The 26,736-nt window shown below is 40.6% G+C and overlaps 1 protein-coding gene across 1 annotated transcript in view; it reads left to right on the top strand.

Moving 5' to 3' along the window:
• The window catches only part of creb3l1 (cAMP responsive element binding protein 3 like 1), a 100,915-nt gene that overhangs the window by 61,845 nt on the left and 12,334 nt on the right, over positions 1-26,736 (top strand). Inside the window, exons 3-8 of the mRNA XM_008104748.3 lie at positions 6,707-6,867; positions 8,307-8,385; positions 11,956-12,113; positions 15,334-15,483; positions 18,937-18,995; positions 22,344-22,412. Coding sequence (XP_008102955.1) covers positions 6,707-6,867; positions 8,307-8,385; positions 11,956-12,113; positions 15,334-15,483; positions 18,937-18,995; positions 22,344-22,412 — 676 coding nt within the window. The remainder of the gene's footprint in view (positions 1-6,706; positions 6,868-8,306; positions 8,386-11,955; positions 12,114-15,333; positions 15,484-18,936; positions 18,996-22,343; positions 22,413-26,736) is intronic.

Consider the following 26,736-nt stretch of genomic DNA (forward strand, 5'->3'; position numbering starts at 1 on the left):
GGAGATGGGAGCTGTCCGTCAACTGTTTTTGCCAACCCGATTTGTTGCCTACCGAAATATTCCCTCTGATAGAAAGAAAACAAGTATACAGGCAGTCCCTGAGTTACAAACATCCAACTTACATATGACTCCTAATTACAGCAAAAATTGAGACAACAGGAAGTGAGAGAAATCTACCTCTAGGAATTGAAATCCACTTCTTTAAGAGTTACCATGGGGAAAAGGTGTCTTCACTGAAGCTTTATCACTAATCCTTGTTTCCATGAAAACCCAACATTTTCAAAATTCAATTGTCACAGGGACAGAAAGTGAGATAAAATCTTCTGAGCAGGGGTACAGAGCCCAAAATAAATACTATTTTATGCTATCCAGAACTTTTAAAAAATGGCTGGAGTTACACTTAAAATCTACCTGTTCTGACTTAAGAACAAACCTACAGAATCGATCTTGTTTGCAAGCTGGGGATTGCCTGTACCCCTCCCTTGTTCAACAGTGAAGGAAATGAAAAAAGAAAGGAATAATATGCTTGGAATATGAGGGGGAGGGAAGGGGAGAGGAGGAGAGTTACACCTGCCACACCACATATCTGCTGGTGTCGAACTGCAGCAGAACAGGCCCATTGTATCCGTGAAAAGGTGTGTTCCATCAATAATTGAGATGAGAACCATCAGCAAGAGAATGACATTCTATAGGTTCTGGACAAACACATTATTATCCTGCTGTAATAGAAATTTGCACAGCTTGTGTGATAAAGTCCCAATATAGCTATTTCTTTGAAAACTACTGTTTTCTTGTGTTTCCTGGTTGTTGTTGTTTTAGATTGTAAGCCTGTGAACAAGAAATTGGTCAAGAGTAGGGTGAAAAATGGGGTGAAGCGTGAGGTATAAGTGCTCTAAATAATAAATAAATATGACTCTCTCTCTCTCTCTCTCTCTCTCTCTCTCTCTCTCTCTCACACACACACACACACACACACACACACACACACACACACACACATATATATATATATATATATCTCGCATTATGGTAGATTAGTGACTGAAAGACCAAGAGCTAGTCAGTGAATTTAATGGACAACTGGAGTTTACATTCATACTTCCTCGACCTTTCCCCAATACTCTCACAGTGAAAGATTAATTTCATCAGGGCTTAGTCCCTGTAGTCCTCTCTCAAAACAAAGCATAAAGGGCTTGTTCAAATGAAGAGGTGCTCAGTCTTCTCCATGGTTCACACAGTCCCTTCCCAACGGCATCTTTCTGTAAGCTGGATTCATTGGCACCAATCTGATGGAAAGTGAACTTCATGACAAAGTCAATAACTCTTCTTGGATTATAACTTCCAGAAACCTTAATCTAACATGGCTAGTAGCCATGCTGTCTGAGGGAATTTGCAGATTGTAGTCCAAAAAATAAATTTATCTCTCTCTCTCTCTGGATTAGTTTATGTATACACACCCTCCCTTTTATTTTTAAAGTAATATCCCCCTCACCCCAATTTATATGCAGCTAGGGCAGAAACACACTGAAAAGTTATATGCTTAGTTTAATTCCCAATCCTCAAAATGTTGCTATGTGCTTTCTGTCTTACTAAATAATGGTGCCAGTACTAGTTACCTAAAATAGATTGAGTCTATTGTCTCTTAAAATTATAATCAGCTTTTAATTGTATTATTTTGAGGTTCAACCCATGACTGACAATGATATATTCCAAAGCTTATTAACGCAAGTGAAAAGGGGAAAGATGACTTTCAACCCCCTGGCATTATATGAGCCCTGGATTCTGCATATTCTTGGCAGTGTTCTAATTTATGTAAGCCATCCATTAATTAGCTTAGTCCTCTAACACTGTGTGTCACAAGCTTTTTTGTGCCTTGTTATATAGAGGCAGAAAACAGGATCATTCTGGGATCACATTTCCAGAAACTCTTTCCTTGGATGGTTGAGGATTTTTAAAAGGCTCTTATATGATGATGGTTGCATCGATAATGCATTCCTTTATTTATAAGTAGCTCCTGAACAAAATCTTGCAGCAGGAATGGCTCCTTTTCAGGATTACAGAGAACAAAACAACCATTCCATCTGACAAGATATTCCATCTCATTCCCTTTTCCTTCACAAGAGCACAAAAGCACTTTCAGTCTTAATTACCGTAGACAGTTTTCAAAGGGTGTTCAAATGCACATTTCTTTATTTCCCTCCTAAAGATTTGTTGAACTTCCTACAGTCCTGTTTGTTGTTTCTTGTTATGCTGATTATTTTTTATGTGCATTCAAATGGACTCCAACTTATATCAAATGTATGGTAGGATTGTCTTGGAAAAATATATTCTGGGGGTTTGCCATAGCCTTTCTCTTCATCTAAGAGAGAAGGGGGGGGGTTTCCTAATGTCACCCAAGGGGTTCCCATGGCTGAGATGGGAATTAATAATAATAATAATAATAATAATAATAATAATAATAATAATAATCAGAAACATTCTCAAAAATAAGCTCAATGGAGGCAGTACCATCAAGGCCATAAACACCTGGGACATACCTGTCATAAGATATACTGCTGGCATCATAAGCAGGTGAAACTGGACAATTTGGACAGAAAAACAAGAAAACTCATGACCGTTCATTATTTACTGCATCCTCGCAATGATGTTGACCGGCTGTATCTGCTTAAAAGGTCTGGTGGCAGAGGACTTTTACAAGTAAAACAAGCAGTCGAAGAAGAAAAACATGCACTGGCAGAATATGTAAAGCAAAGTGAAGAACCTGCTTTGATTGAAGTCAAAAATCAGAAACTTCTCAAAGCCCAAAGTTCAAGAAAACTGCACTACAAACCAGAGCTGACAGCTGGCACAACAAAGCATTGCATGGGCAGTTCCTTGACAAAATTGAAGGAAGTCCTGATTATGGCTCACTAGTGGAACACTGAAGAAGGAGACAGAAGGCCTGATTCTTGCAGCCCAGGAGCAAGCCATCAGAACAAATGCAATTAAGGCCAGAATTGAAAAATCAGCTGATGACCCAAAATACAGAATGTGCAAGGAAGCTGATGAAAACATTGATCATATCCTCAGCTGTTGCAAGAAAATCGCACAGACAGACTACAAACAGAGGCACAACTATGTGCCCCAAATGATTCATTGGAACTTATGTCACAAGTACCACCTGTAGTAAAGAACTGGTGGAATCACAAACCTGCAAAGGTAGTGAAAAATGAACACTCAAAAATACTGTGGGACTTTCGAATCCAGACTGACAAAGTTTTGGAACACAATACACCAGACCTCACTGTTGTGGAAAAGAAAAAAGTTTGGATTATTGATGTTGCCATACCAGGTGACAGTCAAATTGATAAAAAAACAACAGGAAAACTTGGCCATTATTAAGACGTCAAAATCAAACTGCAAAGGCTCTGACACAGGTGGTCTCAGTGGTAATCGGCACACTAGGTGGCATGCCAGAAGATCTCAGCCAGCATTTGAAAACAATAAACATTGACAAAATCACAATCTGTCAAATGGAAAAGGCCACCTTACTTGGATCTGCGCACATCATACAAATATACATCACACAGTCCTAAATGCTTAGGAAGTGTATGACTTGTGATTTTGTGATATGAAATCCAGCATATACATCTTGTTTGCTGTGTCATACTGTGTTTTTGTGTCAGTAAAATAATAATAATTTTATTCCTATACCCCACCACCACCTCCCCGAAGAGACTCAGGGCAACTTACAAATGGGACAAATGTCCACAAGACATAAAAGCAAACACAATCAATAAAACAGAACACATTCAGAAGGAGTATCATAAAATACAACAACCAAAATAAAACAGACTAAACATTACAGAGTAAAACAGATTATATTGGAGCTCCATCAGACCAGGTTTCACCAAAAACCAAAAACAAAATTCTAAAATGGGCATGACCAGGCTATAAAAAGGCTAGGCAAGGGATAGTGCAAATGGCATACCATAGGGCCAGGGAAGTGGATGAAGTGCAAAACAGAACACTGTCTGGCGAACAAGGGACTTGGCATATATAACGAGGGACTAATCAATCTCAAATGCCTGCTGGAACAGCCAGGTTTTCAAATCCCTACAAAAGGAGGACAGTGTAGGGGTTTGCCTAATCTCCCAGAGTCCTAGTCCAGGACTCTGCTGTGTTGGCCCCTCTTTCTTCTATAGCAATAGTTCCATTTTGGCTACAGAAGGAACAGGGCATGGGTGATTACCTTTCAAAAGTAATTTGTTCCATTACTGGTTATAGTGTTGAAAAAAACAGCTTTCTTTGCATGGATGGAACAAGTTGCCTTTTTCTATTACTTGTGCTGGGCATTACTTTCTGAAAATTTTGAAGAGAGGGAAAAGACCTTTGGATTGCTCAGAGGATGGCATAAGGGTTCGATAATTTCTGAGAAAATGCCTTCAAAAGTAGCTTCTGCAGATAACTTGAAAGTGCTTTTTGTTATCCCAATAAAAGTAAGCACCAGTCTTATACAGTACATTGCTTTTAAATTTTCACTGTATTATCCCCTCATCATCCCAGCCTAACTCCTGTAACATTGTTGTTATTATGTATTTTTCAAGTCTTATGGTGAACCTAAAGCAAATCCTGTTACAGGGTTTCTAGGGCTGGAATATGTGAGAGAGGTTGTTATCCATGTGTAGGCTATAGATCACATTTGTATTCTTTTTACCCTTTTGTGTATATGGCCTAGGAGCACCCCTGGCATATGTAATGGATACCTTACAGGGTTGGTGAATGGCCTGCCTTGCAGGGCTGTTGTGCGGCCATTATTCAACACATGTAGGGAAAAGAAGTGATACAGTGCCAAGGTGGTGGAATGTGATGTAGAAATGTAGTCTGAAGGGGACTGTATTTTGGAATGCCTTCCTGTATTTACAGACTCCCTGCAAACAGAAAATAAGCACAACTGGTGAGAGATAATCTGGTACAGAAACTTTTTCTCTGTCCTACCTATTTTCTGTTTGCAAGGAACTCCTATGTAACATTCAGATACGATCTGAAGTGTCACAAGTCTGTTTTACTACCCTAGTAGTAAAGGTAAAAGTTTTCCCCTGACATTAAGTCTAGTTGTGTCTGACTCAGGAAGTTGGTGCTCATCTCCATTTCTAAGCCGAAGAGCCAGCGCTGTCTGCAAACACCTCCAAGGTCATGTGGCTGGCATGACTGCATGGAGTGCTGTTACCTTCCCGCCGGAGTAGTACCTATTGATTTACTCACATTTGCATGTTTTCAAACTGCTAGGTTGGCAGAAGCTGGGGCTGATAGCAGGAGCTCACCCTGCTCCCCAGATTTGAACCACCAACCTTCCATGGGCTTCTTTTACTACCCTACTTTCCTATATTACCTTATGGATGTAAGTTCAGAGAAGAACTCATTCATTTCTTCTCAGGCTCACAATTGGCCATGAAATCTTCTTTTCAGCTTGTAAGTCATTGTGCAGTTAGTTTCTGCCAGGAAAGAGCATCACACTTTGTTACCTGCCTGCTCTAGCAAGTAACATCTGTTAGGGAGCCCAACATCTGTCGGAAAGAGAGCAGCTGGTGAGGAAGGAACTTGTCAATTCTGTACTCAAACCTCCTGCTTGACATAACTTGGATCAAGATGAAAATGAAAATAGGACGAGTTCTCTTTCTAAACATGAAGTTTTCATTAAAGATGAACATACCATGGGGAGTTCATTTTTTAAACATACCGATTTTCATTTCACCAGTATTCTATGGTGTTCAAGTAGAAAGAAGACAAACCTCTAACCTTAGAATGGTACAGCTGATAGTGAACTTGCAGGAGAATTGACAGTGCTTCTGCCAAGACCAGATATTCTACCATGTGTCCAAGCATCAATGTTGAGGAGTGACAGTCTGCAACCAATACAAAGAACAACATGTATTTTGCAGATTCCAGACAAGTCCTGTTAATCTCCTATAAAACAGACAGTAAAAATCCCACAGACTGTTAAAATTGACATTAATTTTATGAAATAAGGTTTGATGATATGACAAGGCTTCCCTACAATTTGTTAGAATGAGTCAACCAGTTGTGACAGCAGGTGGGAAAGGATATTCCTTCTGAACGTATGTCCTCTTTCTTTACTCAGAAGACAGAGTCTCACATGCCTCTCTAGAGTTAGCTTCCTTTCTACATGACAACTTCATGTGAGAAAGTGATCACATCCTGTCACTATTTGGGGGGGGGGGGGGACTGCAGAAGAAAATGGGCTTGCTAGTGGAAATGTGACCTCCAAGGAGATAAAATGGGTCCCTGGTGTTCTACATCATCCATCTTCAATCACAGATCTCCTCAATCCACCAAATACTGTTAATCTTTGAGTTTGCTTGCTTACTCCTCAAGGCAAGACCATAGGTGGTTGTTTCCCAAACAGCCATGTCTAACACCATTTTCAAGGACATTACCTTGACTTCTTTCCTTAGAAGATTAGAAGAGAGGAGTTGCCCTGCATGCAAGGACATACCCAGTTCATTCTTGAGGAGTTAGACCATCAATTGTTTTAGAACTGAACAAAAGATAGACTTATTAAATATAAAGCTCGTAAGATTGCCACTACTGTAGCTTTTCCTCTATATTAGAAAACATTTGGTGGAGAGGGCAGGCATGAATCTTGCACTATCTCCCTTCTGCATAGCTAAGTTTTAACTTGACTTTGATATGGTTCTTTTTGTAGAGTTGGAAAATGGTATGTGGTCTCTCCAGCACAAGCTTTGTTCCATCATGGTGAAGCAAGAGCAGAACATGGCTCCTGAACTCCCTGAGACCCAGATGTCAGCTAATGAGGTCCCCATGTTGAACCTCAGCCCACTGCAAAGGTTGCCAGTCCCTGAAGAGGTGAGTCCATTGCCCCGGGAATGCCTCTCACTATCAAAGCATCCAAAGTTCAAGCTTTGGTATTACCTATTGGCTCTTCACATCCTTTATTTTAAATCAAAGACAGGGAATCTCTTTCAGCCCAAAATTACTTTCAGAAAGCTTTGCAAACACCACATTCCAGTAGAGCGTATTGCCTAAGGTTGCCATGTTAGGACAATCCAAGACCCTGGAGGGTTATAAATAAATAATAAAAAATAAAAAATTTCTAATCTGCCCTATCTCCCCAGAGGCTCAGGGCAGCTTACAGACATAAAACTGGCAAACATTTAATGCAGTTTCAACAACATAATACATAATACTATACGAATAATTTAAAATAGAATCAAACAATGGCTGATAATCTGGTAAGGAATGAACCTTTGTGATGTCATGGGTTGTGATGGTGATTTTACAAGGATGACATTACAAAGAAGCATGATATATTGATCAGCCACAATTGCACAGAGTATGCTATTCAAATTCAATAGACCTAGTCTAACAAATACACAGATGTGTATATGTGTATTGATACACCTCATATTGGCGCTCTTGCCTTGAGATTCTTCCCTCCTGTCCTGAGGACTAGAAAAATGGGTCAAGAATCTGAGCTCTAATAACCATTATGAGGCTATAGGAAAATTGGCATAACTAAAAAATAAAGTAGCTTTATTTTAAAGCAGTTTTTGCTTTAAAATTCTTAGAAGACACGTTTTAACTTTTTAGAATAGGAAAAAGCTCTGAATTTGCAAACCTTTTTTATAATGTGAAAAGAAATGTGGCCATCTAGGAAATTCAGAGACCCTCAAGAAGCCAGATTTAGTCCAGAGTGGGGCCCAGGGTGGGTTAATCCTGGTGAAAATGCCATTCTAAGCTGGAAATTCAGAGAGAAAAACAGATCGCTCATATTTGAGATATCCGAAAGAAAAATACCAAGAGAATGTCTCTGGTTGGAATAGTTGTGAGAACTGAATGCAAAACTTCAGTTCTGGAAATATGTGCTTGATATTTGCAAAACATATGAAGCCTGTGTAGATCATTTTACTGATTGCTACTCGTTCAAATAGGAAACAGAGTTAACATCATCAGCAAAAGTGGCAAACTACCATTAAAATCAAATTTGTACAACACAACTCTTGAATATAACGGGGCTCCTTTTTTGCTGTTCATTGATGTTTTGTTTTTAGGTTTAGTGTGCTCCATTAAATCAGTCAAGTAAGGAAGGGAAAATCCCCTCTGGATGATGACTTGCAAACTTTCATTCTACGGGGAAATTAACTTAAATGTTAAAGGTTTGCCCAGTTCCCTAAATGACACAAAAACTGCATGGCACCTATTAAACATTTCATAATTTTACAAATAACTCAGGTTTGTAAAAATTGTGGTTGAAAAATATATTCCATATCTGTATTATTTCACAGGCTCCCATAGAGATGACACCCCAACCTGTAATTAAAGCTGAGCCCAGAGAGGTGAACCAGTTTCTAAATGTGCCAACAGGTAAGAAAAATTGCTTTTTTAAGATTCTTCCAGGTTGGACTTGCCTTTTGCCACTCTACTCTAAAAGCTTGACATTAGCTCAGGGTTCCTCTCATCCCAAATTGACCTCAAACGAATTTGTGGCACTTTATCGATGTTTCTGAGTTCGCAACTTATAATGTGTACTTTGCTAATCTATCATTGCAACCTCACAGTTTTTAATTCTATGTTTTAGTAAGTATGTTTCATTTTTCTGGTCAATGTTTAAATATTATAACTGGTGCATGTTATTGTTTATTGGTGTATTGTACATTGTTATTGTTTTGTATATGATATTTCTGTGAGTTGCCCTGAGTCCCCTCCGGGGGAGATGGTGGCGGGATACAAATAAACTTAATAATAATAATAATAATAATAATAATAATAATAATAATAATAATAATCGTGGTTCCTTTTTTGATAAGAGTTAAGGTACAGCACAGCATTGACCTGTGAATAGGTCAACCCAGGTGTTTTGTGTTGATTTTTTTGACTAATATTTCTAGACAAACACGTATATAGAGTACATTGAAGTTTAAAGTGAAGGTCAACAGTAGCAATAGTGAGAACAAGGAGAGCAGATGTTCACCAGGGCTTTGAGAAAGGACCAAAAGTGTGACACCAAAAACCAAATTGACTCCAGGAGTCTGGGGCATGCATGCTATCATTGCTAATTAAAAAATACCATTTTTAAAAATCAAGTTAAGGGAGGAGGCTGAGGTGGCTCTACTCACCTTACACAGAGCAGTCTCCTGCACTGTCCTTGTGCTTTCTAGATGTTTGCCAGTCTACAAACATAGACAGCTATCAGATTTTGAGATTTCCCCCTTAAATCCTTATACCATGCTCATTCTTTTTATGGTATCTTGCAGAGCTCCATAACAGTGTAATTCAGTTCTTGATGAGATCTAAAATTCTGTCCACTGTCAGTGCATTTAATGGGTGTTTTTATTAGTGGGGTTGGGGAGTAAGTTGCTTTGGAGCAAGTCATTAGAAGAATATTAATATATGGGGCCAGATTTTATGTATCACTGTAAAGGATCTCAATTTCCCCCCCTGAAGGATAATGACATCAGGAATGCAGCTTGGCAGTAATGACACACCACAGAGGGGGCTGGTTGGCAGAAGCCAGCACATTTATTTATTTACTTTAAAATATAATATCACTCTTAGGTACAGACTACTCATTTTGAAGTGAATAAACAATGTTTCACACAAAATTTTAGGCACTTTGAATATTTGACTCCTTATTTATTTCAACAAAATAGGATTTCTTTATAATGTAGCCTTTAGCTAGTTTAATAGGTTTCATTAGCAGTTCAGAAAACTGGTAGATCACACTGGAAAGCTGGCACTTAAGCAAATCCAGGTTCTGGCAGGCATTTCAAGAGAGTAGTGTCCAAAAGAACTGGAAGAATGGCTGTCATGATGGGGGATCTTTCACAGAACACAATTATACTATTATAATGTGTGTTTAACTGGCATGGTTGCATCCTGTAGACTCCTGGCATTTGTATTTTCGTTAGGCTCCAATGGAGTCTCTGGCTGAGATTTTTAAGTGCCCCCCACCCCCAAACTGCAAATCCCAAATTCCACATGATGTTGTTGTGATGGTTAAGTAGAATCATAATGCTACAATTGTTCAGTGTGAAAAAGCTCTGGAAAATGGCAATTACATTATGTAGCTCATTCAAAAAGAACAGAGGGAAGGAAGTAGATGTATATGTCAAGAGCAGGCATACAAAACATTTTATTCTAAAAATAAATAAGAAAAACAAGAATACAGTCTGAAAGATACTTTGCTGAAATAAAAGGTTTTCATGGGAACAGTAATTAGCATGAACAGTAGACTTCAAATAACCTGATAGCTGACATAGAGCAACTCTGTTTATTCTGTTATAGTCAGTAGCTCAGATGAATCATGCAAACAAATCCAGCTGCATATTTCCTCAAAATGCAGCAGGTTCTGTCTCTTGTGGTGCTAGTATATCTGAAATAATAGTTTCCAATTTCAGTTGTGTCTCATTTTATTTGTACCAAACAAAATAAAAATGCCAGGTCATTCCTAGATTGCCCTATTTTACAAAGAATTGTCTTGTATCTATTCAGATAATTAGACAGTCTATGAGGGACATCTACTTTTACTGACAGCAATAGTCCAAAGACTAGTTTTAAAATATTTTATGCTAGCAGTACCAAAACTTTGACATAGGAGATCATAAAGGATGTACTTTACTCATCACTTCGTGTGTGCCACCCAAAAATCCAGTTTTAACTCACAGCCATTGCCATTGTTTAAATGAGCACCACAAACTTAAACTGACTGCTTTTTGAGTCTAGAAAACTAAATGCACACTTCAGTGCTGGTGTCTTTGTGTAACTCTTCCTAATCTTTGCAAATGTAAAGCAGCAGAGAACAATTTTGGTAGAATGAGGACCTTTTGGGGTTCACAAATCAGGAGAAGTCCCCACTTGTTTTTAAAACCCAAAGTAATGTGTATTCTCTTAAAATAAATGCAATCCCCGACTTACCTGGGCAACAAGGTTGCAGGTGGGGGTGGTAGCAGAGCTTTGTTTGCCATTGGGCAGCAGCAGTAGCCATTCTTCTTTCTAGCTTTCACTCGTAACCTGGGAAACAGAACAGTTAGCCAACAGGCCACCATCTACCTGGCTGGAGCAACCCAGATGTGGTCTTCACTCTGATCAGATAGCCTGGTATAAAGTCAGATGTCAAAGCGAGCTAAGATCAGTTTACTCCATCCTAAAATTGTGAGTGACTGCACAGATGCTTTTTGACAAAACTATAATGGCATATGGCATGGGCCATGGATTTAGGATTGAGTAACCAGTCCACTAGGAATTGGTTGAAAGGGTCCCATTTGGAGCACACAGTGGATGTGGTCTGGAGGTACAGCAGAGGGCTGAAGCTTTCCACACACTCAGATGGCTGAGGGACCAAAGCTGAGGCAGCCTAACAGGACCCTTTCATGAGATCCCTAGAGGATCTGGCACTAGACTGGATCTGCCAACTCGCTGATATACAGGCAGGTTGATTAGTGCTTGAATCCAGGCCCATGGATAGGCTAACCCTGTCTACACCTGTAATCAAATAAAGTTGTGGCCTTTCCCCCTCCAAGTTATTGTATCTTTATTGTTCAGGTGCTTACCTTGCACCAGAACACACAAACCCAAACCACATTTTTTCTGTAAAACAAGGTTACACACTTCACTTTAAAGGAGAATCTTACTTTCTGGGAGGTTGAAGGAATGCAGTTTTCTGATTTTAGTCATTTCCCCAATATGATGGTAGCTGTTGAAAAAATCAGATAGGAGGGCACATGCAACCGGGACACCCTCTGTTACCTGTTTCTTTTGCAAGACATGTTGCTGTTTTGGCATTAACTTGATCACCAATCCACCTCCCATTCTCCATGCCTAAATTTCACCTGGATATGTTTTTTTCTTTCCTATTTTTCTCAATCCATAGACTTACTTTCTTTATGAGCATGAGTGTTGGTACTATTAATGTTTTCCCTCTACCTCCCAAATTAGATGATTTGGTGCAGATGCCTCCTACCCCTCCCAGCAGCCATGGCAGTGACAGTGATGGATCGCAGAGCCCTAGATCTTTGCCTCCCTCCAGCCCTCCTCGCCCCACTGCTCGTTCCTCCACAGCAATCTCTTCTTCTCCTCTCCTCACAGCACCACACGTAAGCAAGTACATGGTCAGAGCATGGAGGTCCCATGTGGCTCTTTGTAAGCATGCCTTCAATACAGTGAAAGGATGTAACTACTTGGTATTATTTACCATCTGGAATTCCTTGTACGGGTTGAGCATCACTTATCCAGAATGCCAAAATACTCCTAAATTTCATAGTGTTAGCATGGATGGTTGAGACAGTGACATATTTGTATGCAAACTTTGTTTCCAGCACAAAATTATTACAATTATCTATACACCGAATAAAAGTGAAAATCTGTATGTATGTGGCAGAGGTGTCTCCTTACACAGACAGTCTCATGCCTCCACAAACAGTTGCAACTCCCAACACTCAGAAGATACTAGTGGCCCTCCCACCACTGACATGCAGGTTATAGCGAGTGTCGTGAACATATAACCCAAACCCTGCCAATGTCCTTCCCAAACACTACAGCCCACCACATTTCATCCTAGATTTTACGAGTTTCCTCCGTGACAGGCAGGCATCCCAAGGTTCTCCATTAGTGTGGAATTTGCATTACCCCACCCACTGCTTTTCCTACCCTTTCCTGTGGCACACAGCACACAGAGAGGAATTCATCAGCAACCCAGACTGGAGAGATTTGGGGGACTGACTCAACCGCATGGAAGTTTTAGTTCACCCTGCATCAAGACAGAGCACTGTGACCTAGATTCCCTAGTAGGTACTGGGATTGTAGGTACTAGGCACTCTGAACTCCAGCAAAGATGGACCTGGACCTAACTTGCCACACAGAACCCTCATGACCTCTTTGGAGGGATTTATAGGAGTTATAGTTCACCTACATCCAGAGGGCACTATGAACCCAAACAATGATGAATCTGGACCAAACTTGGCATGTATACCATTGAATACTGGTGGGATTTAAGGGGAATTGGCCTGGACATTTTGGAGTTGTAAGTACTGGGATGTATAGCTCACCTGCAATCAAAGAGCACTCTGGACTCCACCAACAATGGACCTGGACCAAACTTGGCAGACATACCTGATATGCCCAAATTTGAATATTGGAAGGGTTCTGGAGAGACTGACCTTGATTTTGGGAGTTGTAGTTCACCTGCATCCAGAGAAACCTAGGAATTGTAATTCACCCACACCAAACTGAGAATACCTAACATCCAAAAACAAACAGTGCCTTTTTCAAATAACCTGGGCATCGCCAGACCCCAAAGCTAGTTATGTATAAATTAACCTCAGGCTGTGGGTATAAGATGTACAAGAAACATAAATGAATTTCATGTTTGGATTTATGTATGCAAATACAGGTATTCAAAATTCCAAAATCCAAAACACTTCTTGTCCCAAACATTTTGGATAACGGATGCTCAACTTGCACTGATACAACCTATGCCTTGAGGACATAAAAAGAGTGATATTTCGTGGCAGCAGGATTATATACAGCAGCCTTCTCCATCCTGAAACCCTCCAGACGTGTTAGATTGAAACTCCATTTCCTCATCAATGGCCATGCTGTCAGGAGATGATACGAAGTTACAATCTAACATATCTGGAAAGCAGACTGGGGAAGTCTGATATGCAGGATGCCATTTTGAGGCACATATTAAGTTCTGCCAACATTGGTTCTATGTGACTTGAAAACAAAGTTTGACAGGGTGTCATCCATGTATAGTGGAGCTTAGTGGCTCCTATGTCATTGAGCTCAGGAGCATGATCAACAAGACATTTTGATGCCTAAAATTTAGAACTACTTGCCCCATGAGATCTATTGCCCCCCCCCCCCCCTGCTTTGGCTATATTTTGCTGTCACATGAAAACATTCTTATTCCAATAGTCCTTATGTCTAAATGTTGTACTTCTTAACACCATTTTCACTCATTTTAATTACCAATTTGCTATATTACTCTCAGTTCTTTTAACTTTTTTCAAAATGTTAATTAGCTTGGGCCCTCTGCACATTTTTTTCTCAACAGTAGGACTCAAAATGGCTTATAATATTAAAACCAATACCAATTACTGCACATTTAAAATCTCACTCTATCTCTCTGTATATGTATATCATCTCTCTCTCTATTAAAATGCAATTATTCCATGCTGTTAAAACCATTTCCAGTTCATTAAAAGACAGAATATATTTTTCATTATTGATGTTAGCTACTATGGGGTTTTTTTCAGTTTAAAAGATGAACGCATATTGGCCCACACATGGTTGCCCACACATATACACATACATGTATCAAAGTTAAAATGTGTACACATCTAGTAAGGGGGAGTTGCTAAGCCTGCAACTCTCTCTTAGGGAGTTTTTCACACTCCATTTTGGATTTCTCTTTCCATTTCAGCTCAGCAGCCAGTGCTCCCTTTAATACAAAGTCTGTTTTCTTGCAAATACCATACTTAATATAGAAACCAGAAGTAGCTGCATCAACAAACATAGAATGTCACTTCATGCCTTTGATGGAAGTAGACTTACTTTGGTGAAAGCTTATGCTACCAATTTTATTCTCTTTGTCTCAAAGTTGCTACAAAATCATGGGGCACCTTAAACTCCTAAATTCTAGTTCAGTAACTAAATGTTATCCACAATATTGAATTTTTCCTCTTGAGAACTATAGTTTCTTCCTCCTGTCAGCCGTGTTAGTAGAATAGCAACTTAGGAAGATTGCATTTTGAACCATTATTACAACTGTGGATAGATCCTTCAGCTAGAGATGTCCCAGATGTTATCTCTTCCATTGATTGTTTACATTTCTCTCTTCCTCTACCTTCTCCCACTAACTGAAGACAGTACTTTATATTTTTGATGAGCAGGACTATGATCCATGAAAACTTCCACTGCAATAAGTCTATTAAAGGCCTGTGTCACAAGATTCATACAGACTGGAGAACTACAATATCCCAGGGGACAAACAAAATTCTCTACTCTTTAGTTTATTATGTTCTGTAGTTAAGGAGTACTATTTCCCCACCATCACTTCAAATCATATAATACTTTGAAGTCTCAGGCTGTAGTATAATACTGAGATACTGGTTGTTTTTGAATGTGCAGTAATGGGCACAGAGTTAAGCCATCAATCTAATTTGTCACCAGGAATCTCCTTCCATTTCTCCAATTTACTCACTCCCTATTTACCCATGTATTGGTGAAACCTTTTGGCAGGGGATTCCATTTTCCCCACAGTAAAGTATTTCTTGGTCTATATTCTGAAAAGGTGGTTCTTCTTGTTTCTAGAAGCTACAAGGGACTTCAGGGCCCCTGCTCCTAACTGAAGAGGAGAAACGTACTCTGGTTGCTGAGGGCTATCCCATCCCAAACAAGCTTCCTCTCACCAAAGCAGAGGAGAAAGCACTGAAAAGAGTTCGACGGAAGATCAAGAACAAGGTACGTAACCACGGGATGCACAACAACCTTCCCAGGTTCATAGTCTCTTCCCCCCCCCCCCCCAATGTGTGTTGATACCTACTTTTTTCTATGTATAGTGTTTCAGGAATCTTGCTTGGTGGTGGGAATTGCCATTTGGTGCTTGCTGTGTATTCACTTTCTGGATTTTACCTATCTTTTATAATTCTCTTAAAACAGTGGATCTCAACCTGTGGGTCCCCATGTGTTTTGGCCTACAGCTCCCAGAAATCCCAGCCAGTTTACCAGCTGTTAGAATTTCTGGGAGTTGAAGGCCAAAAACATCTGGGGACCCCAGGTTGAGAACCACTGCCCTAAAATATAGCGGCACTGAGGAGTGGCCAAAGAAATCAAGTATTGGAGCACACACATCAATTTGGATTTTTTTCTTCTGCTATATCTTGATATTTTTTGAAAAAGAAAAACACTCTTAGCGGTGGGAGTTATTGTCTGGTTATTTGAAACCCCCTTGAGAACTACCATTACAAATACCTCAACCTCTATCAAGGTTTGTCTTGACTTAAGGAGGTCTGTTTTTCTGTCCAATCTCACTCATGTGTTATTCATGTCCCTTTTTTGACATTTGCCTCATCCCCCACTAGTGTAACAGTATACAATACACACTGGTTGTATCTGTTCCTGCATTAGGTTCCTGAGATATATCTGGGGTATTTATAGCCATTTATGTGATTTCACAAGATGAAAACATTTGTGCTTCCCAACTACAGAATTTAGAAAACCAAATAGTTCTTTACCCTCCCCGATGTTCGCTATACTAATACATCAAATGGTAATTAAAGATAGGGATAACTTTATCATTCATGAAAACATGTTTCAGTATATTACTACTCATTTACAAACTGGCAATTATTATTATTATTATTATTATTATTATTATTATTATTATTATTATTATTATTATCCACATCTCCTCTAGGCGGGTTACAAAATCGCTAAAAACATCTAAAACAGTGGTTCTCAACCTGTGGGTGCCCAGATGTTTTGGCCTTCAACTCCCAGAAAAACTAACAGCTGGTAAACTGGCTGGGATTTCTGGGAGTTGTAGACCAAAATACTCGGGGACCCAGAGGTTGAGAACCACTGATCTAAAACATCTTATAAAATACACATATTAAAACGTATTTCTACAAAATACTTATTAAAAGACACAGAACAAAGCTGACACATAAGATGCAAGTTTAAATTTTGTGATTAAAACTGGCTGGGTAGGCCTGGCGGAAGAGATAGATCTTCAGTTGTGTTTTACATTCTGACAGCTCATTTAGCTCTCAGAGCTCTTCCGGCAAGTCATTCTACAATCTTGGGGCAGCTGATGAAAAGGTCCTCTGGGTGGTGGTTGGCAGTTGAGTTCTGGCTGGCTGGAATAGCCATCCTCCAGAGAACCTAAATGTTTGGGGTGGATTGTACAGGAGAATATGATCCTGTAGGTAACCTGGACCCAAACCATGCAGGGCTTTAAAGATTAAAACCAACACTTTGTAGTTTTCCCGGAAACTAATTAATAAAAAATTATAATAAAACTTTATTTATATCCTTCCCTGTCTCCCCGAGGGGACTCAGTCAGTCGAGTGACTCAGTGTGGTGTATAATATATTCACTCCTGAATGTTCCTGTAACTAATCTGGCTGCCGTATCTTAAACCAACTGGAGTTTCCAAACTTGGTACAAAGGTAGCATAATGTAAAGTGCATTGCAGAAGTCCAGCCTTAAGGTTACCAGTGCATAACAGATGGTAAGGATGGTTGGTCTCCTCAGATAACTGTTGAAGAATAATTGCTTCCCAGCTAAATGAATATTAATGCTAATTATGGATCATTACAAAATCTGAGTTTCCATCTTATGAACATACAGTATGCACCAAGGCCTCATACTAACTGTGACTCAGAAGCAGCATCCTAGACAAGAAATCCATCTGGCATAAATTTTGTTAGCTGGTTTTAGAAATTCTGATCTACAAAGATCATTGTCTACAAGTTGGTTTCCATTATAATCATAACCTAAAGTTGATTCATCAACATTTAATTGTTTTTAAAAAGTTGTGTTGATGTAAGTGGGAACTTTATAGATGGTATCCCAGGGTCAATCTAATCATGTTCCCTGAGATTAACACATTTTCTCTGCCACAGGATTTCCTCACAGATATATGCCTCAGCCATTCTAGTTGCAAATTAAGCTTTTATCTGACTTTCATCTGATCAGTCAAAAAAAGCATGCTAAGTGCAAGACATATAAACAAGGACAAGCATGCAAAAGACACGTTTCACCACTTTGAAACAGCATCTCTTCTCAAAACACTAAATATTGTGACTGCTTTAAACCTAGGTAGAGTACAGTCCTATTAATAGATGAGGTGCAAAGAGGACATAGTCATAGTTTTAATGTGGGTTAGCATTGCAGTTTGAAATACAGGAAGCTAATGTGTACTGATTCAGATTAGGAGTCTACCCCAGAATTATCCATTTTGTCTATAGGTGGTGTTCTCCCATTCCTTTTGCCAGATGACAGCAACTAAAGCTCAGATATTTCTGCACATAAAGCACATGCTCATCTGCATGAACATATGAAACTTCCCTACATGAGAAGAAGAAGAATCCTAGTGGATTAGTCCAAAGATTTACCCAGTCTAGCATTCTGTTCCCACAGTGGCCAGCCAGATGGCCTGAGGGGAAAATGTCCTCCTAGCAGATGTTTTCCTAACAGCAGACTTGAGGGCAACAACATCCTCCCAAGTTGTGTTCCCCACTAACTGGTATTCAGAAACACATTGTCTTTGATAGTGTTGGTAATATTTAGCACTCATAGTTTTAATATACTTCTCCTGTGTTACCATTAGTCCATCTGGGCCAGTTTCTTTTGATCTGACTAACAGCAAACTTTACATAAAACAGAAAATCCATGAACAAACTCCCATGGTTTTTACAGATTAAATGTAAAACAGCAGGAGGAAACCCATGTTAGACTGTGCTTAATGGGCTACAAACGGGCCTTTAACTGTTTTCTTCCTTGATTTTTTCTCCAATTTTAATCATGTCCCTTTGGAGCTGCTATTTGAAACCATTACAACTACTTGCCAGTATTGCCCAGAAAAAGCAAATAACTTCGAGGGGCAGGGAAAAGCAATGCTTCTGAGTCAAATGCCCCCCCCCCCTTGTTTTTAAATGATCAAAAGTATATAAGGTATCTTGGGTTGGATTAACACTGCCATATACTGCATTTTGAATCTGCATAATATAGTCAGTGTAGACCCACATAATGCAGTTCAATGCAGTTAATCGACATTATATGGGTCCCTACACTGATCATATAATGCAGATTCAAACTGCTTTATATGGCAATATAGATCCAACCTAAGTCAGAAATTACTGTATCCGATTTAGTTTGACCCTCATTAATATTTCCACCCTCATTCATCAGATTTCTGCTCAGGAGAGTCGGAGGAAGAAGAAAGAATATGTGGAGTGTCTGGAGAAAAAGTAAGTTGGTTCTGCTTTCTGAGCAACCTCTTTAAGTTAATTTTAGACTGGCAAGGTCACTGGTTTCTCCTGCACTTGACTGAATACTGAAGATTACTGGATCTGCAAGATGGCAAACCTCTTCAAAAGGCACACATCCCTTTTATGTGACACCTCATACAAATGTTTCTTCTTTTAGGGATCAGTAACTGCCCGAATACCTTATTTATTGATTTCTCAGTTTATATTCTGCTTTTCTCTCCAAAATAATTTTCAAGGTGGTTCAAAATAATAGTATGTTTTGTAAAAAAAAACTAAAAAAACTAAAACACAAAACAAGCCCATTTTGTGACTCTGATGGACTCTAATCCATAAAAGCATTAGTCAGACTTCTTCAAGCTGATGCTCTGGAGATGTTTTGAAATACAGTTCCTGTCATTCACAGTGATCAATGATGGAAGTTGTCATTCAACCTATTTGGGAAGGAAATTAGTTTGGGGAGGCTGGATAATGTATGTGTTAGTCTTTTTAGTGCCACTCATCTATATAAACATTATAAAAAAATCTTTTTTTTAATGCTTTATGAAGGCCACCAGATTCCCAGAGAGTAGGATGTCAATTGAATAAATAAATGTGTGTAACGTTGTGTGTTTTATCGTGCACTTTAAAATAAAATCATATTCCCATTATGTAAATGACACATGAATGTGAGAGGGAAGATTGTTTTCTGTAAGCTGTTTAAAAATCTCAAAGTTAACACTGTGGTTTCCCAAGTTCTGTAAATTGTTGAGTCAAGATGGAAGACCAGCCAGAGTTGTTCCCTAAAGCCTGTTTCCATCAATGGGATTTGCTACAGGGTGAGATGTCAGTGGTCTTGAGTTTGCTACCAAATACACTATTCTTCATTCATTCTCTATGATCTCACTGACCTTCCTTTGGGAGTGAATGTGTAAATGAAAAGGATATTATGTTTATTTATTTGTTTATTTACCCAATTTCTACCCCGCCTGTCTCTACTCCACAAGGGACTCAAGGCGGCTTACATATGGCAGCTATTAAATGCCTTAAAGCATATACAAACAGTAGACTTAAAAATGTAATTAAAATTAGTACATATTAAACATTTAAAAACATTACATTCAACATTAAAATCATGTCATCCAAAAATCATAGTCCAAGGCCATTCTGTCATCATTCTACATATTCCATGTCAATTATTGCAATGTACTAATCGCTGAAAGCCTGATCCCAGAGCCAAGATTTTACTTTTCTTCTGAAGGCTAGAAAGGAGGGGGGCGATCTAATGTCGCTGGGGAGGGAGTTCTACCACCGAGGGGCCACCACTGAGAAGGCCCGGTCGTCCCCGCCAGCCACGTAGCGAAGCAGGCGGGACTGAGAGCAGGGCTTCCCCAGACGATCTTAATTTCCAAGTGGCTCATAGTGGGAGATACATTTGGGCAGGTAAGCTGGATCAGAACCATTTAGGGCTTTATAGGCTAAAGCCAGCACTTTGAATTGTGCTCGGTAGCAGACTGGCAACCAGTGGAGCTGGCAGTATAGGGGAGTTGTATGCTCCCCTTATGCCCCTCCGCTGAGCAGCCTAGCTGCTGCCCATGGGACCAGTCGAAGCTTCCAAACAGTCTTCAAAGGCAACTCCACATAGAGCACATTGCAGTAATCTATACAGAATGTAACAAGAGCTTGGACCACCGTGGCCAAGTCAGACTTCCCAAGTTACGGGCACAACTGGCAGACAAGTTTTAATTTTGCAAAAGCTCCCCTGGCCACCGCTGAGACCTGGGGCTCCGGGCTCAGCAGTGAATCCAGGATCACTCCCAAGCTGGGAACCAGTGTCTTCAAGGGGAGTGTAAATCCATTCCACACAGGCTGTAACCCTATGTCCTGTTTGGCTTTGTGACTGACCAGGAGGACCTCTGTCTTGTCTGGATTCAATTTCAATTTGTTCGCCCTCATCCAGTCCAACACAGCTGCCAAGCACAGGTTCAGGATTCTCTTCATCCATGCAGTTCATTGGACAATTTTGGTTCCAGCCATCATCTTCTTAGCTTATCTTAGGCTAGGCTAGCCAGCTTCACAGGTCTATAGTGAATATGTTGCCAGGTGTTATATAAGATGAGGCTCGTATAACTTTAAACATTAACAGATTGCGGAGCAGGAGTAGATACTGTAAAGCTCTATCAAGGAGGACTAAGGCCTCTTTTACACTGCTATATAAAATCCAGATTATCTGCTTTGAAACAATTGTTTGAGCCATCTTCTCTCATCACAGCTGTTGTGGAGAAAAGAGGGATAGGCACAGAAGAGTGCCCAGCTCTCTTCTTTTTGTGCCAAAAGAGATCATCCATTGGACCTGCATAACTTCCCGAGAAGCCAAAATTATCTGGGGCTCACGTGGGATAATTATTCCAGGACTATTGCTAGTTCAGCTACATCTGAAGTTTTTCCTCTTTGGATTCCAGGTTTCAGTGCCAGGGTTTCTCAGTGAACTGTAATGTTAAATAGCTATCTGTTGTCTTTCCACTGACTATTGAAGATCTTTCTGTTTTCTTAGGCACCTGCATATCAGCCATGTGAAAAGAAATTATTTGAATTGGGGTGCAATTTTAATCGTTTTAAGGGCCTTTAAAAACTGTTTTAAAATAATGTTTTAATATAGGTATTTACTTATTTTAAACTTTGGCTGATTGTTGTTTTAACTCATCATGAGCCTCATTGAGAGGAAGATGAGATATAAACAAAAAGTATATGCATTTTGGGGGAAAGAGTGTTGTGTGTGGTTGTCTCTCTGTTGTAATCAGCACGGCATCTTTCTCTATTTGAGGTGCTCTGTAGACACTCTGGACCAGGCATGGGCAAACTTGGGGCCTCCAGGTGTTTTGGACTTCAACTCCCACCATTCCTAACAGCCTCAGGCCCCTTCCTTTCCCCCCGCAGCCGCTTAAGCGGCTGAGGGGGGAAAGGAAAGGGCCTGAGGCTGTTAGGAATGGTGGGAGTTGAAGTCCAAAACACCTAGATGCCATAAGTTTGCCCATGCCTGCTCTGGACTATGATGCCATTAATCCCCAAAAAACATTGTTGACCTGATAATAATACAGATTGCCTATGGTAGGCACACAGTTTGGGAAGCCTGCATTTAGGATTTGTTTTGAAAATTAGACAGAAAATTCAGATAATCCAATTTTCAGATGAAAAGCTATTTGAGCTTTGTCCCAGCTGTTGTTTACTGAACCAATATGTACCCATTAACTTCATGTCTGGTCCTTATGGAGCAGATTCTGGAAAAAAAAAGGTGTGGACATTTGGGGAAAAGTGTCTAAAGTGGGCTTTTTTCCTCTCTCCCTTTTCCAGAGTTGAATCATATACATCTGAGAACAATGAATTGTGGAAGAAAGTGGAGACGTTAGAAAATGCCAATAGGTGAGTGGGACCAATGTTGGTGTTTGGGTGAAAGGTGCTGCCAAGCAGGAAGTTCGGGAAGATGCTGGGAACAAACAGAGAAAGTGAAGATCAACACGCTCCTTTACTTCTTGGCAGATCTTGAGCTGTTCTTCATGTCTTGGGGTCTTCTTCCTTCTCCTTCAATAGCAACAGCAAGTCAGCTGGATATGGTTAGCCAACAAGGATATTTGCGTTGGGACACAGAAAAGAAATTTTCAGCTGAGTTAGACAGAGACTGGCAGGCTTCTCCTCTCTGTCCTTCCCTTCCATCATAGTGGATTCTGGAGCCATGGTGATGCAATGGGTAAATCCTTGTGCTGGCTGGACTGCTGACCTGAAGCCTGGGTTGCTGACCTGAAGATTGCCGGTTCGAATTTGCAAGCCAGGGTGAGCTCCCATCTGCCAGTTCTAGCTTGTGGGGACATGAGAGAAGCCTCCCATCAAGATGGTAACACACTGGGCATCCCCTGGGCAACATCTCTGTAGACGGCCAATTCTCTCACACCAGAAGCAACTTGCAGTATGTTCTCAAGTCGCTTCTGACATGATTAAAATCCATGATTAGTGGATCCCATTCTCAACTCTAGCACTTCAGCTCTGTTGCTGAACTTGACTCCAGAGCTCTTCTTAAGCTGACAGGCTCTTCCTGTTCTCAGTAGTCCTCTTGGCCTTGGGTCTGCTTGTCTGTCAGCTTAATTAAAATCTACCTAGGAATGGCTTCTAGTATGAGGCTTATCATCAATGTCAGCTCTGAAGGGAAGAAACTCAAGTCAAGTGGGACTGAGTTAAAGAGAGAAAGCTGTAGCAGTACTGATTTGCGAGCTCCAGAAATACCACAGTCAAAAATTAATCTCTTGAAAGGGTTTATTGGTAAAGTGAAGTAATGTCAGACTCTTGCCATTAATGGTTTCAGGGAGATCTTTTAGGTCAGGGGTTCTCAACCTATGGGTCCCCAGATGTTTTGGCCTTCAACTCCCAGAAATCCTAACAGCTGGTAAACTGGCTGGGATTTCTGGGAGTTATGGAGAGAACCACAGGTTGAGAACCACTGTTTTAGGTGGTGATATGTTTTATTTCTCTTATTTCCCATGGGGTGTTGTGCTTGTTCCCTGCCCTCCACCCAAAGTTCTGTTCTAGGGTGGTATCACAGGAAGGGCTACATGTAAAGATGGAATATAGCCAATTGAACTGGGTGTCATTTGAAGCTTTTGATATTCCTGGATGCAGATAAGAACAGTGAGGGAGACCCTACTGTTCCACGGGTCCTTTTCCTATGGTTTTTGAAGAGAGAATAGTGCTCCCAAGAAGCATGAGCAGTCTATGGAAGGCAATTATGGCTACAGAATGGAGTTCTTATGAAAGGCCTGTTTTCAAAAGTTAAACTTTTGTATGCAGGTGGTCTAGAATCCTAAAGACTGGTGCCAGATACAGTTTGATAGCTCTGTAGTCTAAGCGAACTCTTAGAATCATAGAATCATAGAGTTGGAAGAGACCTCATGGGCCATCCAGTCCAATCCCCTGCCAAGAAGCAGGAAAAACTCATTCAAAGCAACCCTGACAGATGGCCATCCAACCTCTGTTTAAAAGCCTCCAAAGAAGGAGCCTCCACCACACTCCGGGGCAGAGAGTGGAACCACTGCTGAACAGCTCTCACAGTGAGGAAGTTCTTCCTAATGGGTTGTTGTATGTCTTTCGGGCTGTGTGGCCATGTTCCAGAAGTATTCTCTCCTGACGTTTCGCCCACATCTATGGCAGGCAATCTTAAAGATGTTGTGAGGTATGGAGAGAGAGGAGGAGAGAATACTTCTGGAACATGGCCACACAGCCCAAAAGACATACAACAACCCTGTGATCCCGGCCATGAAAGCCTTCGACAACACATTATTCCTAATGTTCAGGTGGAATCTCCTTTCCTGCAGTTTGAAGCCGTTGTTCCATGTCCTAGTCTCTCCAGGGCAGCAGAAAACAAGCTTGCTCCCTCCTCCCTATGACTTCCCCTCACATATTTATACATGGCTCTCATCATGTCTCCTCTCATCCTTCTCTTCTGCAGGCTAAACATACCCAGTTCTTTAAGCCACTCCTCATAGGGCTTGTTCTCCAGACCCTTGATCATTTTAGTCTTCCTTGTCCAAAGCTTTGGAAATTGTACTTTTTTAAAACCACAACTCCCCAAATACCCAACTAGCAGTCCAAAAAGTTAACTTTCTCAAGCTCTTCACTAGCATGTACTCTTTTCCTCTGCCTTTAAATCAGGGGTGGCCTAGGCTCCATCAGGGGCTCCTGCCTTATGTGCCACAACTTCATCTAAGTACCTGGAGTTGCATAACAAAGAGACTCTGACCATAAACTGAGCAGTTACCTGCACAGTCCAAGGGGTCCATATTCCTATCTGTCAGCCTCTTTGCCCCAATAATTAGTTTCCTCTTGTGCTTCCTGAGAAGAAAAATAAATCCACTGCATGTACTGATGTGAGGAAACAACTGGAGGAGTTTGCCTGCCCTCCTGTGAAGGGCGAAACAAGAATGAAGTGTTAATTGATAAAATCTGGGCAAAGCAACTCTCAGGAAACAGGCCATTCACCACCACCACCACCTCTTTTTCCTCCTCTTTATAAATGTACTGTTGACAGTCAGAAACAAGAGTTCACCTTCCACTTCGAAGTGGATTACTACCAACCTCCCTGTTCTGTTTTACCTAAAGTTTGCAGAAACCCATGGTCCAATACGTCCACTTCTGATTTTAATTACTGAAGCAGGCTCTGGACTTTTATTAACCACAGAGCAGCTGCCTCCCAACTTGCCGTTTTGTGGATTTGTTTGCTTACACGCACACACCCAGTCTTCCCCAACCACAACTGGCGGTAGTCCAAAACAAAAGGTTGCAGAAGGCTGCCATAGATAATTTAGCTAGTTGCCTGTAGGAGGTAAGGCTGGAAACAACTTCTGTGTGTCCCCACGTAACTTCTGTGTCCATGTGATCCTCCTGGCAATGGAGAGCATTAGTCATAGTACATGCAAGTACCTGGAGTGCCTTTTCAAAAGATGCAGAGGTCTTTCTTCCCATAAGATGGGCAGCTACCTGCACAATCCATGGTATTGCTGTGGCTCTATCTGGAAACCCCCTTGCCCAAAGAATTGGTTTCTTTTGAACAGGAATGAAACATTCACTGCCTGAGCAGCATTCAGCACTGTCCACGCTTTGTCCTTATATGTGTACAGACACAGCCTGAGATGCTCCCTTTTCAAGCTCTTTCAATTGGATGCAGAGATTCCTTTAATGTGTACAGCTCCGGTCACACAGGGAAAACGATAATCAATGGCCCTTTTATCCTGGCTCTGTCCCCCCACTTAATCTTACCACCGTACTTGACCTTGCGCTTGAGCTTTTCAGGCCCTTGGGTGCCCCTCTGCCCTCATTCAAAGGTTCTTTGTCACATTCATTGCCTCTGATTGCCTAACAGGAGGTTCTGACCTTACCTTTCCGGTTAGAAGATGCTCCCTAGAGACCCGGGAAGCATCAAACACATTCTCTGTTTTGTTTTTCCAGTGGTTTAATGTTTTTCAGCAACGTAGTAGTAGATGCGAGAATGGCTAATGCCTGCCATCTGCTGGACAAACAATGAACTGTTGCGTGTAAACTCCACAAAATCTGTAATTTCTCCATATTTTTTGCTGCACTAGATCTTTCTCCCTCTCATTCCCTTCCTCCCTGGTACTACTGTCTGCGTACCTTGAAGTAGTCATTGTGAAATTACTTCCAGTTGTACATATTTCAGCCCAGCTTTAAATGTATGGTTTACTGTGGAGAGGAGCAATTACATGACATTACGACAATGCATGCCATGCATTTTCAAAGAGAACATATGTGGGAACATCTATCAACAAAAACTCAGAATATTAAAGTGACAGCAACAGATATGATAATGTGCATTTCAGTGTTGCTCACAAACCATGAATCCTGCCATCATAGCAGGAAAGTTTCTAGGATTTCTTTTATATTAAATGTAAAGGATCTGTACAAATTTAGTATTAGTGCTTGGCAAGCAGTCTCTTTTGTATTTTGTTTAGGATTCTACTAAGCGCTTAGATGTTCAAAAGGACTTTTAGTTAACATTTACATTTTTTTTCTGTGCCACAGGCGACTTGAGAAAACTGCAAGTCGCTTCTGGTGTGAGAGAATTGGCCGTCTGCAAGGACGTTGCCCAGTGGAAGCCTGAATGTTTTACCATCCTGTGGGAGGCTTCTCTCATGTCCCTGCATAGGAAACTGGAGATGACAGATGGGAGCTTTCCCCATTTCCC

This window comes from Anolis carolinensis, chromosome 1 (genome assembly GCF_035594765.1).
Source record: "Anolis carolinensis isolate JA03-04 chromosome 1, rAnoCar3.1.pri, whole genome shotgun sequence".
In the NCBI taxonomy this organism is placed as follows: Eukaryota; Metazoa; Chordata; class Lepidosauria; order Squamata; family Dactyloidae; genus Anolis; species Anolis carolinensis.